The sequence below is a fragment of the Neofelis nebulosa genome, chromosome 4 (genome assembly GCF_028018385.1).
Source record: "Neofelis nebulosa isolate mNeoNeb1 chromosome 4, mNeoNeb1.pri, whole genome shotgun sequence".
NCBI lineage: Eukaryota > Metazoa > Chordata > Mammalia > Carnivora > Felidae > Neofelis > Neofelis nebulosa.
Genome location: NC_080785.1, coordinates 18,367,626 through 18,381,107, shown reverse-complemented (window position 1 = coordinate 18,381,107; position 13,482 = coordinate 18,367,626). Strand labels below are relative to the sequence as shown.

General features: G+C 48.8%; 1 protein-coding gene across 2 annotated transcripts in view; it reads right to left on the bottom strand.

Moving 5' to 3' along the window:
* Positions 1–3,619: 3,619 nt before the first annotated feature.
* SLC13A4 (solute carrier family 13 member 4) overlaps positions 3,620–13,482 on the bottom strand; it is a 45,266-nt gene continuing 35,403 nt past the window's right edge. For both annotated transcript variants that reach the window (XM_058724174.1, XM_058724175.1), the window contains 6 exons: positions 13,317–13,418; positions 12,497–12,594; positions 12,158–12,282; positions 8,797–8,958; positions 7,441–7,578; positions 3,620–5,734 (listed from right to left, as the gene is read on the bottom strand). In XM_058724174.1, coding sequence (XP_058580157.1) covers positions 5,597–5,734; positions 7,441–7,578; positions 8,797–8,958; positions 12,158–12,282; positions 12,497–12,594; positions 13,317–13,418 — 763 coding nt within the window. In that variant the 3' untranslated portion in view covers positions 3,620–5,596. The remainder of the gene's footprint in view (positions 5,735–7,440; positions 7,579–8,796; positions 8,959–12,157; positions 12,283–12,496; positions 12,595–13,316; positions 13,419–13,482) is intronic.

The following is a 13,482-nucleotide window of genomic DNA, read 5'->3' as shown; positions in this document are numbered from 1 at the left end:
GTGGGGGAGGGAGGGGAGGTTTACACAAATGATAAACTGTATTGAGTTCACCCCTGGCCTTTTATTTTATTTTATTTTATGTTATTTTATTTTATTTTATTTTATTTTTTAAATGGAGATCCTTCTGTATCAGTATGTAAGAAACAAGGAACCTGTTTCCCTCCTTTGGCTCCATGAGATTCTAGTGAATGGATATACCATAACTTACTTAATCTGTTACTGATGAACATTAGGGTTCCTGTCTTTTGCTGTTATAGTGATGACCTTGAACCTAAAGTTATTATACATATCTGTGAGGAGTATGGCTGTAAGCTAAATCCTAAAAGTGTAATTTACCCTAACTATAAAGTCTCATTTGATTGTGTGCTTTGTTTTAGGGGACTTGTTGGGCAGCTCACTGATAATGCCATTTCTGAAGAAATTTTAGCAGAATCTGTAAACTGGAAGACTAACTTAGAGACACCTTTATTCAGGCAGTGATGACATTGGTACTGTGTGATTATAAGACAAAAGTTTCTGTTTTCTCTTTGAAAACGGGGATCTCTCGTACATGGGTATGGGTTTTATCCCTGGCAGCTTGTCTTGGCGTGTGATACAGGTGGCGTGAAAACAGCATATTATGGTGTGACTTCACCCTAGGAGTGAGATCATGGGCAAGCATCTTGTTTTTCTGACACTGTTGTATTCTCTGTAAGATGTGGACGCAATATCTACCTCATACGCTCACATGAGAAACGGGTGAGATAATGTACGTGATGTGTTGCACAGTGCTTTGCAAATTGCCCAATAAATAAGATACTGGCCCAAACACGCTGCTTTTGGTCACAATACTTTATTTTCCTGCAGTTGCTTTTGGAACCAGTTTATGAACCATGCAGACTTTGTCATTACTCTGTGGTCACTCTCCTGGTTGCTGATGAAAATCTAGAATATCTACCTTGATCACACTTCCTGGCTCATAAGATTTGATCTTGAATGACTGAATTGTTAGCAGACTGAAATACAGCCTTGAAGGATAAAGTTTTACCGCTTTTGAGGGTATTCAAAATGCCACAAGCTTAGAAAGGTAACTTAAATGTTAGGAGATTAGGTCTCTCTATTACGCCTTGTAAACCAAGCACATTGGGATTTAGGGCTTCCCTCAGGAGTGACTCTTACCCTCGCTTACCGGTGGGGAGCCATCCAGCAAATCCATTCCTGCATTTGCCTTCACCATATAAACTGCTCCGCAGTGCGTACCGGCTGCTTCCGTGCTCCCCATTCAGATACCCTCTTCTAGTTAGGTTCTTGAAGCAGTGAAAAGGGGCTCGGAGTTCTCAGACAAGGTTATCCTCACTGAGCTAGAGGAGGAGCCCAGAACCATCACAGATGTTGGGGTGTAGTTGAAACTTTGCAACGCGAGTGAGGGGTGCAGCCATTGTGATTGTGGCACTAAGAGTCACGTTCCCTGAGTGTTGTTACGCAGGGACTCTTGCCTCACACACCCTCAGAGGGATGGGAAGAGTCCCTGCAAGACATACTCGTCTTCTGCTTTTAAAAATGTTGGAAAACTCCTCTGTCAACGTGGCTTAGGAAAACTTCTTGCCATACCTGATCGTAAAAGGAAGATTACTCACGTGTGCAAAATATGACTTCAGGATTGATGTTGGGAACTTCATAAAGACATTGGACCTGACAAGTTTATCCTTAAACCACAATCCTCCCAAACAAAGGGAGAGAAAAACCCAAACAACCTCATTTAACGTCATCAAAAGGGGTGTTAAATATTTCAGGAGTTGAAGTTGCCATTGATGTCTTCAGTGGACTTTTCTAGTGATTTGGTGTTTCAGGCAATTGAGCAGAGACCTGCTGCTGATTTAGAGGAACGATTTCATTTTTTCTAGCCCATTCGTAGGCCCATTTTTTCAGTTTCCATTTGTAGGACGGTAGAGGAAGTTACAGCGTGTGGTTTCTCTGTGCATACGAGTTCACAGAGCATATGTGCACATGCATGTTTTCATTTCCACTGAGCAGTACAGTCCCCAGATACAAGGCTGGTGTTTGTTTTTCTGCTGAGGTCTCCTGCCTTTTTAATGCTTTTTCTGTTAGTCCCCCTGAAGGAACTCTACAGACTGTCCTGGAGCAAATGAGGCTTTTTCTTAAACTGCCCATCTTGGGCTTTGCACGTAGCATTTCCATTCCTTACTCGTGAATGAGTGCTTTTTTCCCTACTGACCGTTAGGGCCTTGTGGAAGGCCACAGGGTGGCAAAGGGAAAATATTTGGAGATCTTGCCTGGTGTAATAGGGGAGCTCGTGACACTCAGATTTTCGTGTTTATGCCTTTTCTGAATCTCCATGCGCCATATTTCGTCAAATACATTTTTTTTTACAAGGTGCTGGGAAACACCGGAACGGTGAGGTTTTATGGAAAGTGCACAGGGTGGGGCATTGCAAAACCTGAGTCGTGGGCCCATGTGGATCATTGCCCCTGTGGTAAGGCCTTATGCAAGGTGCCGTGTGGTTGCATCATTTTTGCATGTGCAATTGTAAAAGATCAGGACAAGAAAGAGTCACCATGTAAATTGCTGGGCAGTTGTGCTAAGAATTCATTTAGTGAGGGCAGCCACGGGATGGGTTACACGTGTACTTGGTCTCTCTCGCCTTTGTGTTCTAACGGTTTGAACATCTTGCTATATACTGAGAGTGATTCTAGTGTTTAGATGTACTTTTGCAAACGTGGCCCCTAAGTGTGAAGCCAACTACGTGATTTAGTATTCAGCTGAAGAAACAGATCTTTTCTCACGTTGGAGGGAAAACTAGCTGTGTTTTCTTTACTAAAAGGTGGTTCACGAGTCTTTGCCATGTAAATGCTAACATAAAAGATTGGGTACCATGTCCTTCATGGGTGACTAAAAGGAATTTCAAAGGCAATTTCCAAAGGCAATTAGGCAAGTTTGATACATAATTGACTTGAAAATAAGGTGCAGTGAAGTGTCTTTGTTTCTCAGTCATCTATCAAAGGAGCAGGTATAAGGTGGTCATTTACTGCTTTCTTTTTAACATTGTGATGTTAGAAGATAAAAGTCAAATTGTAACCTATTTGCAAGAGACTACTCAGGAGAGCCTTTAGTTAGTGTCCATCAGTGATGACAAGGGGTCGTTAGTCGTTTCTGACCTTTCCTGTCCCTGGAATGAGCAGTCTTGGTTGGCCTGATCTCTGATGTTGGGAGAGAACAGTGCTGCTTTTCAGAACGGTCAGTAGACCGGACTGAAATAAATGCTGTTTCTCAATTGGCCAGTCGAGTGCACTGGCTCCTGGAAGCTTCTGGCAGCATCTGCCGTGGGGAGCTGCACTGCTTTCCCTTTAGGAGTGAGTGCGGTTCTCAAACGCTCAATGGTGGCCAGTGATTCAGGTCAGCTTAATTCTAAGTCAACGCTTCTTTCTCTTTTTACTTGTTTATACTCCTGGAATCTTATTATTTGCACCTTTTTCTCACTGTCTGACCTAGAGGCTTGGGGTCCAAGTCCTGTAATTGACATTTGACACTTTGGCAGCCATGACGATACGCTAACACCCTGCCTCTTCTGAACATTTCATAGCAAGAGAACTATGCAGATTCCATCAAAGCAGCCATAGCGTATATTACACTGGGATTTTATTTGGGCTCAGGAGGTCTTTATTTTTATCACTAGTCACATAATGTGGCCTAAGCTCATTGATGCAGAAGAAGCAGTAATATCCGCGGTTAAATCCTGTCAGTTTCGTTGTGGTCAGAGCACACAAGTGCTGACCGGCACAAAAGAAATCTTATAATTCACAGACCCTTGATAAACTAAGAGAGCGACTTCACTGGTAAGTTATTGTTGTGGGGAAACCACCCATGATGTCAGTAATAACTTAAAATCAAGTAAAACAATGTAGCAGCTCCAGGGTGTACCTTTTCCAGTAAGACCTACTTAGCAAGTAACTGGTGGTAGAAATCAAAACTATGTAATGTCTCCAAGCCAGGGGGATTGGGAGCTATATCCAGTCATCGAGCAGGAACATCTGTCGTGGAGAAAACGGCCTGGTTTTCAAGAGGAAGAAGGAGGCCTTGATTTCCAAAGTGATTTTTTCTCACAGGAAACATTTATTAGGTAGTTAGTTTACTATATCGTATGAGTTGCGGGGGACTTGAAGAGACAGAAGACGTCTCTCCCCTCGAGGGGCTCCCTGTAGGAAGTCGCTGGTGTGTGAGGCCTTCTGTACTTGCTTTCTCAGGAACAAACTACTCATTACATCCAAAAGAAAGCCAGTCAGATATCGCTAATAGCACTGTGGTCTTAATGATAGTTTTGGCCTTTTTAATAAGACAGGTATGGAAGTTTTTTCTCCCTCCCAACTCACCCAATGCAGTGGTATTGATGATTAGTGGAAAGCGAAGAGAGAGACAGGTGCCCCCTCCCCACCCCCGCCCCGCTCTCCAAAAGTAGAGAATTCCTATGAAACCTTCCGTAAGCCAAAATGACATAAAGCGAAGAGGCAATTGCCATTCATTTCTATGGAAAGACGTTTGAGCATTTCCAGACCTCCGCAATAACCTCTCTTAGGCTTCCCTGATACCTTAGGAACTTCTTGCTGACGGGTGTGCAAAGTAAATGGGCATACAGCACAGACGCTCGCAGGTGCAGCTCGCAGCTCCAGCGGCTCCGTGCAGAGACGCTGGGTGCAGTTCCCCGGGAGGCGACCCAGTGGCACCACTCCAGTTGCTCAGGTTGCGCACTGCCCCTCGAAGGGCTCGCCGCAAAACCACTGAACACTACTTGGACTCTTCTCGGAAATCCAAAAATCCTCTTCAGATTTCCTCCGGTTAGCCAAAACAGGTACTCATGTAGGTCTTTTGTAAAAGCAAAGCGGCGTAACCAGAACTTTTGAAAAGCCGGGGATACCTGTACTGATTTCCGTGTGTCTTCTGTCTCTACTTCTTTTTCCTTGGACAAAGAGAACAGTACAAGCCTCTTTCTAAAGGGGGACACTATTTCTTTATGGGAATTTGGTGCCAAGGGTAAAGAGAAGCCATTGAAGGGAGATGCTTAGAAGGGAATCAGAGTAGTGAGAAAAGAGTACTGATCGCCACAAAGAGGACTTGCCAAGATCGCCTTTTTGTGGTGAGAACTTAGGATAGAAACGCTGAGGAGAAAGTTCCGGGGGAAGATTTTCCTCCGAAAGAGGAGATGTGACTACACAGGTGGGATGATTTGATTTCTCCTCCAACTCCTAAAAAGGGGTTAAGGTATTAAGAATAACATGGAAGCCAGTGAGGCTAGTTTGTGAGGCTTAGTTAGCCTCTGAGGGGCGACTGAGTCAGCCTTTCTGCTCTTCCTGTCCTCAGAAAGACCTGGAGAGCCCAAGATACAGGACATGAGAACAGTGCTAGGTTTTCCTGAACTACAGTGCTGAGGAAGGAGGGCGGAGAAGAAGGCACTAACGTCCCAGCATCGGAGGCTTCCTGCTCGTCACCTGGGGTGGCAGGCTGTGGAATCTTCTGGTGGGGGTTGTGTGCTCCTGGCAGCTTTCTTGGTCAGATCCTGTTCAGCGCTCGTAGCTCCTCTGGCTGGGCTGTGTGCCCGCTTGTGTCAGGCCTGATCAGTGAGGTTACTGACCTTAGCCCAGGCTGGAAAAGTGTCCAAGTGGAAGAGGCTAACTCCCCATGTGTTGATGGCCACCATCACGATCACCAGGCCAATGACATTGACCCCCAGGCCAGCTTTCACCTGTAGGACACAAACCAAGCCCACCCAAGTCACTGAGCGGGCAGCAGCACAGACCCCGGGTGCTCCTCTGTGCCCCCCGCCCAAGGGTTGGCGCTAGTCTGTCGCAGTCGCTGCCTGGGATCCGTAGTGTTGCTTCGAAGGGTGTCTTGGGAGTGTGGCAGGATGGGAGAGGCCACTAGAACTGTCTCCACCTGCAGTGCCGTCACTCCCAAATGGAGGCCCGGCACGTGTGTGCTTGGAACACCAGGTCTCCATTTAAGACTCACGCCAAGCAGGGGGCCCGCGTGATAGGGAAGTGCATTAAGGCAGGAACTTCTCGGAACCTTTAACGTGCTGATACGTAGGGGGACCTGTAGGAGAGGCCAGGTTCTACAAAGCCTTTGCCACTGTTAACCGTGTTTTCCTTACCAAAGGAACGGCCTACGGAAGGTTGTGTACGTGGGGTTCATGTGGAGGACCAGGTCGGCTGCCTCTGCTCAGCCCTTCGGCGGGAGAGTGACGCGGGCGAGCTAGCTTTGCTTCTTTCCGCTGAGGGGATGTCGCCTCCACGACTCAGCCCTCCCATTTCCGCCATGGAACTGAGCCTCACAGGCTGAGGGGGGGGTGTGTGGGGCAAGATGGATGGCCGAGCCAGGGCCAGATGGAAAAAATGTACAGTAAGGAGGGCTGGCGTTAAGTTGGGAAAGCTGTGAGGAGACGGTTCCAGGCAAGTGACTAGATGCGTTGGCTCCCTGCTTTGTGGGCAGGGCCCTGGACGTATTAATCGGCCTTGCCCCCTGGGCTTTGGGCGTGGAGGGCCGCCCCTGTCTCCTAGCAGAGGGGGCAGGTTCTAAAGGGGCTGATCCTTTAGAAGGAACCATGTAGAACATTTGGTTGGCACCCCCACCTTTAGAAGATGAGGAAATTGAAGTCTCGGGTCAGCACCCAGGACTAGCTCACTTCTTGTCACCTGGTGCCTTTGAAAGGCGCTGTCTCTGATCCCTCGATTCCAGGGTAGAAGGTGCGGGGGGATGGGGTGAGTGGTGGGGGCACCCGGGAGAGTTAGCTGGGGGGACAAGAGAGTTGGGGCCGAGCTCAACTCTCTTGAGCAGACAGGGTCACACAGTAAGAGATGGGGCGGGGGGGGGGGGGGGGGTGGCGGTGACCTCCCTTCCCCGAAGTATTACAGAGCGCTTAGGTGAGCGGGTTGAAAGCTGAAAAGGATCTGAATATCTGCTCCTGGCCTGGAGCTCTTGCTTCCTTTCCTCCATTTGATATTTACAGGGCCGCGGAGAACGAGTTTGGACTCGAGTGAAAAAGAATTGGTGAGGCCCTGCGCTGTCATCCCTTTCCCTTTCCCCCGGGCCCCTGTGGTGTCCCCCACTCGGCTCCCATGAGTAAGCCAGCAGCTTCTTGAATGAACATGCCTGCCGGTCCAGTGAAGAAACGGAGGCAAAGACTCGTGCCCCATCCCCCTGGGCTGTGTCTCGTGTCTGTCCCAGCTTTGTCTGTCCGTGCACCCACTGTCTCCCAGAGTAGGGTGGCGGAGGGGGTGGTTGCTATTCGTGGCGCCTGTGGACCAGCCGAAAGCCTTCTTGCCAGCGCCATTCTTTCTACCACACCGCACCGGGTGTTGGCAGGCCACAGGCGCTGCCACAAAATGATAAAGTTCAGGAGAAGTCCTCACGGCTGCCGGGGCTGGCGGGAAGAGGGCGGCCACGACTCACCATATCTTTGATCTGGCAGTGCCCATAGCTGAAGACGATGGCGTTGGGGGGATTGCCCACGGGCAGCATCACTGCAAAGGAGATGCACATGGTGACTGGGATCAGGGTGTAGAGTGGATTAACGTGCAGCGTTTCAGACTAGAAGAGGAGAGAATTCACAGACACGTTAGCGTCGAGATTGCGCTGGCGTTTCTTGGGCTCAGCATCGCAGGCACACTTTCAGTGATGGTTTGCTGTTGGCTAACTTGGCTGGAGACCACGCACTGGGGGTAGTTAAATCACCACCCTCAAGGGCATACAGTGCTGGGCAACCCAAATGGGCTCATGCTGCTCCCTCTCTCCCCATGGAAACACGGGCCTTAAGTTCCCTCCTGGAAGGGATGTTTCATGTCTTGGGGCTGGTCTAATTTTACTCCTTAGCTGAGAGATTCATCCTTCGAGCTCAAATCTCATGAATAAGCTGCTTTGATTGGAGTGGGGGGGGGGGGGTCCTTCATCCTTGGGGCGCGGAACCAAGGTTGTTTTTTGTGTTTTTTTTCTAAGTAAGGTGTTTGCTTTGCATGGGATTTGAACCCATGGTCTTGCCCTCGTCGTTGAGGGGTTTTAACTAAGTGCCCTCCCGTGCTCACACAGGTGACAGAGGGAGACATCTGAGCAATGAGCAGAGAGAGTGACCGGGGCTAGTTTGGGGTTAAAAAGAGCTGAAAGATATCCTTTTGTGGGGGATGGGGAGGAGCCTTTGTTTTCTAGGTTGCAGCCCGTGGATGGGACGGACGCAGCATCGTGTCTGGGGCGTTACTTTGGGCGCTGCTCAGCCGGGCTAAGATCTGGCAGTTGCTCTCCTCCCCTGGTCTGTCAGTAACAGACTGTTCTGAGACCGTGGGGTAAGGCTGGCATTGCCCTCAATTCTCAGACTCTCCTGGACAGAGAGATTGGGGGGAGGTGGTGATGACAGAGCTGCAGTCTCGGTCTTTACAGCTGAATGTGCTCCTGGGGGCATTTTGCCTCCATTTTCTGTCGTTATTCCTCCTGCCCTACTGTTACGTCTTAGGACAGAAAGAAATTTGATGATGGTGAGGAATTGGAATCCTAGGGTTTTAAAGTCATTTTGCCCATTCAGAACTGCCTCAAAACTAATCCTGTCTTTCGGAAAGGATTTTCTAGAAGCCTTGCTACAATCTATTAATTTATTGATTTACTTCTCCGTGGCTCTTTGAAAGACGTCATCTCCAAACTATGGCTTGAGCACCAATCAGTGAAGGCCATGGCAATGACCAGAGGCAAGGGGCAGCCATGGGACTGCTCCCTGGGCCCAGGGGAGCCCATCTGGACACCTGGGAGCCCTGCCCCACTCACCAGGCTGCATAGGATAGGCAGGAAGATGGTGATGGTGGCTGGGTTGCTCACAAACTCTGTGACAATGGACACCAGGATGCATGCCAACAGGGTGATGGCCCACGGTGGGAGGCTACTCAGAGACAACATCTGATGCCCAATCCATGTGGAGAGGCCAGAGCTCTGTAGGAACACAGGTGATACAATAAGAAGAAAGGAGGAAACACCCATTCCCAATGGAATTCTTAGACTCCAGAAGGTCAGGGATGTTTTGGGGGGGGGGGGTGCTGGAAGGAACCACCAGGAGTCATCTAATTTGCCTCCCTATTTTCAGGCGGACTGGACCCAGAGGCATTACTGATTTGATGATTAATTAGACAGTTTTTATAGCCCAGAAAATTCTTTATGATTGTATAATGGCTAGAGATTTTGGGGGCGACTAGCCCCTCAATGTCAATCTCATTACTCTCTCCAGCTTCTGACATTCTCACTCGGGGTATTCAGTCAACAGTGCTTTTTACACAGACTCCCCAGTGTAATCCTCACTTTTGCTTTTGAAATCTAGCTCGCTTATCACCTGTGAAAGGGTGAAAATTATCAACATCTTTGGATAATGACCTTTCCTGTGGTTTTGGGGGAGTCAGTGGGCAGGGCTGAACACTAGAAGCTTTACATGAGTGATGAAGGAGAGGATTACGGGTCTATCTCCACTTAGTGGGAAGGTGCCTCCTCCTGGGAAGGTGACCCAGAAGCCGAGTCATACAGTCCCAACCTGTTTCAGGTTCAATCTCCTCATGGCTGACATCAGGGTCTACAATCGTCAGTGCTTTTTCATGACACAAGATATAAAGGTATGCTGCCACTCTTGAACCTTTTCCATTAGCAACATTTACATCGATCCGCTCCAATAAATGAATATTCCCTCTTGGAATAACTTATTTGGCTGGGAACTGTTCATTTGCCAATGGTGAAGATCCCCTCCCTCCCCTAAAAAATGAAGGACACCATTGAATCCTTGTACTAAAAACCCCAGGTCGCCATATGCATTCTCCTCCCTCCCTCCCTTCTCCTCTCCGTCCTGTGGTTGATGTGCTCTGCTGTCCCCTGAGTACCCTGGAGACTGCAGATGCACTAAAGGACTGGAGAGTAGGGCTGGAAGCAAGGTGAGACATCTTATAACTCCTCAAGGTCAAGTCCTGCTCATATTTTGCTGTTAAAGACAGCCTCACCGCATCGTCAGCAGGCTTTTTCTCCCTTTTGCTGAATTCATCAAAGGCTACTTGATCTCTATAGCACCCCAAGGCGAGCCCCTAGGCAGCTGGTGACCGAAGGCCTTCAGAATTCTCTCTGCTGTGGCCCTTTTACCTGGGAGCCTTGACCGAGAGCTGCAAATCCAACATGCGGGGACTACAGCAATTCATGGTTGGTACGGAGCTTTGAGGCCTATAGGAACTCTGTAATTATTATCTCGTCTAGCACATTAAACCTGGCCCACTGGACAAAGACAGGGTAAATTGATAAATTTAAAAATAAATTGATAAATTGGATTGCGAAGTTAGAAAAAAGCACAAAAAGGAAGTCTTACTTTTTTTTAAACCTTGGTATACATTTTACATTGGATTTTCCTCATGTCGAGACTGAAATGATTTCAAACTCGGTAGGAATCACTATGTCATACTTGAATTATATTACTAAAATTAGTAGAGTCATTAGATTGTACAGAAATATCAACTATGCCATCTGTAGTACATACACAATTTAGGTTTAAAAAAAAAAATCTTCCCAGGCTAGACTCAGGGGCCAAAACTAACAACTGAAATTCAAAAAAGATAAGTATGATATTCTGAACCTGGAATCAGAAATACCAACAGCATGTATACAGAACTGGTTGAAAGACTTGAAGTTTAATAGTGGCTAACAGTTAAAAGAATGAGGGTTTAAAATTGTGTTGTTTATTTTCGAGAGAGAGAGAGGGAGAGAAAAAGCACGAGTGGGAGGGGGCAGAGAGAGAGAAAGACAGAGGATCTGAAGCGGGCTCTGCGCTGACAGCCCGATGCAGGGCTCCAACTCACAAACCGTGAGATCATGACCTGAGCCAGAGTTGGATGCTTAACCCACTGAGCCACCCAGGTGCCTCCAGAATGGGGGTTTTAATTGGCTGCAATTTCAACATAAGTGTTGACATGAGTGCCATTGAGGCCTTGTAAAAGCGTCCATAAAAATACAGAATGGTGCTTGGATCAGAGGTGAGAGTTGGGGCTGGAGTAATAGGACTACTTGACTCTGCGGTAGACTGACCACCTCTGGACCACGTTTGAATAAGGTCAGGGTCAAAGTGTAGTGAGTGGTGAGAGAGACCGGCGTGGTAAGGGGTCACTATTTCTTGATGAATGGTTGAAGGAACTAGGGACTTTTAGTTGAGAGAGGAAAAAAAAAAAAAAAAAAAAGATCTAAGGGGATCTAATAACTTTTTATTATTTTAATAATTATTACCTAGGATGGGGCTCCAGAGGACAGAGTCAGAGCCAATAGTGGAAGACAGACAGAAGACCTGAGCTGAATGTAAAGAACGATTCTCTGTTCCCTGCTCAAGAATACCCGGTCACTGGTGGTGTTCAAGCCCAGGGGTGTCGTGCAGGGAATTCCCTCATTGGGTAGACGGGACCCAGTGTCCTCCAAGGGTCCTTCCAAGTGTAGGATTCTTTGACCTTATTATTAGTGATGCAGATAGCACTGGCCCTCAATGAATGGGCAGTCAGAAGTGAGCCAAGTTAATGAATATAGCAAAGGTCAAAGGACAAACGGTGTGAACCTGATTCATTGTGAGGATCATTCTCTGTTTCAGGAAGGGCTAACGCTTTCCCACTGGCCCCCTTTATAAGATCTCATCCCAGTTCTGCCCAGTCAGGAAATCAGGGCGCATTTACAGCATATGCCTGAGCGTTAGCGTGCATTCTCCCAAGGGGCTCAATATATGCATAAGGACTGACTGAGGGCTAGTTCTCCGTGTGTCAGTGCAGGGTGTCTCCGGGCCCTTACAGACACATCTCCTAACACCACTGTCACACGCCCACAGGGAGATGGCTATAAAATCCAACAAATCTTTTGCTTGTGGCAGTGTGGGCCGGTGAGTGAGGTGTGAGTGCCCGTGTGCCAAGAGCCCATAGCTCAGCCGGTCTGTAGCTCTGTTCCCAGCAGCATTAGCTTAGGAGCTCAGGGCAGGAACAGGACACGGGATGGCCACTCCCATCTGGACTGTTCCCTTAGGTGACCATTCACCTCTCCCTCCGTGCCTTTGAATCTTCCTCCCAGAAGCGAAATGGCCATAGGTAAAGCAGCTTGAAAATTCTTCAGCCCAGTGACAACAGAATTCAAGAGTTACCTTGCTGCCTGAAGCCAGAGCATAGCCTCCTCCCACCAGAATGACAATCTCCCAGGGCATGGTCTTCTGGAAGTCCTTCCAGGTGATGATGGGCTCCGTCCCCCGGGAGGGCTCCTGGTTCTGCCCTGGATCACAGGTAGACAGAGGTAGAGCCAGATGAACCCTAATAGGTGGGATTCGTGGAGTAAGGGCCTAACTGATGGACCGATGATTTGGGAGAGGGCTCTGCCTCTATCGTGGGGTACGGGGGAGGCACTCAGAACAGCCCCGGTAAATCTCCTTCCCCCAATTCTGACTTGGGTATTATTGACTAGGGCCAGCCCCAACTTCTTCTCTCACCGTCACTCTTCTTCCCAAAGCAAGGCTTCTTTGCCGGGATCAGGAAAAGGAGGAAGCCGAGGAAAACGGAGACTGTGGCATCCGTGCGGTAGCCCTTCCTAGCAAAGAGACAGGCAGGGCTGGAGGAGGAGGGTAGCACGATGTCTCAGAACGGTCCCTCTGAACGCGGGCCTCTCTTTGGGACCCAGGCTGGAGGGCGGTCAGCCTTCCCTCCTGCACCTGTTGCCCCACTAGCCAGCTGATGTCTGGAGGCTGGTGGCTAAGGTGGATGTCTAGTGTGGATCTACGGGCCCTAGAGAAGGAGACATCAGGAGTGATTTCGGTGAAGGGGAAGGGAAAAGGATGAGTTCTCTTTCCTGCAAGGGCCACACCTCCACATGTGTCTTTGCTCAAAGGGGAAGCCATGCTGAGAGAGAGCGGTGGCCCCGACCCTCCGAGGTCCTGCCGGGGTGGCACGGGGGCCTCTGCCTGCCTCTCCCTGCCAAGGCCTCAGCCACCACTCTCACAGCTGATCTTGAACCCTCAGAGCCGCCTGTGAGGCAGCTCCAGTAACAAGACCAAGGTCACACGACTGGTAAGGGGCAGCACCACATCCCAACGCGACACACAGAGGCCACGTGGCCATTTTCTTTCCGACGCCACACTCTGGCTTCCCTTAAAAGAGGGGACTTTCCAGGGAACAGAAGAGCGCTGCCCTTAAGAATGGAGGAGGGACACAGGTGGGACCTGCCTGAAGACTGTGTGTGTGTATGTGGGCGGGGGTTGGGTGGGGGTGGTGGTGGTGGTGGTGTCTCCTTAAGGAGGAGACAACATCACTTACTTTTCAAAGAAAGAATCCCAGCCAGGAACAAAGCCAGGCTCCCGGGTAAACCACAGCACGGTCATCAGGATGAAGAAAAATCCGGTTACCATTTCAGGGTAGCTGCGAAATACAACAGAAAGAGCTGCTCCAGGAACCGGGAAGTCTGCATGTTTTTCACTTCGCT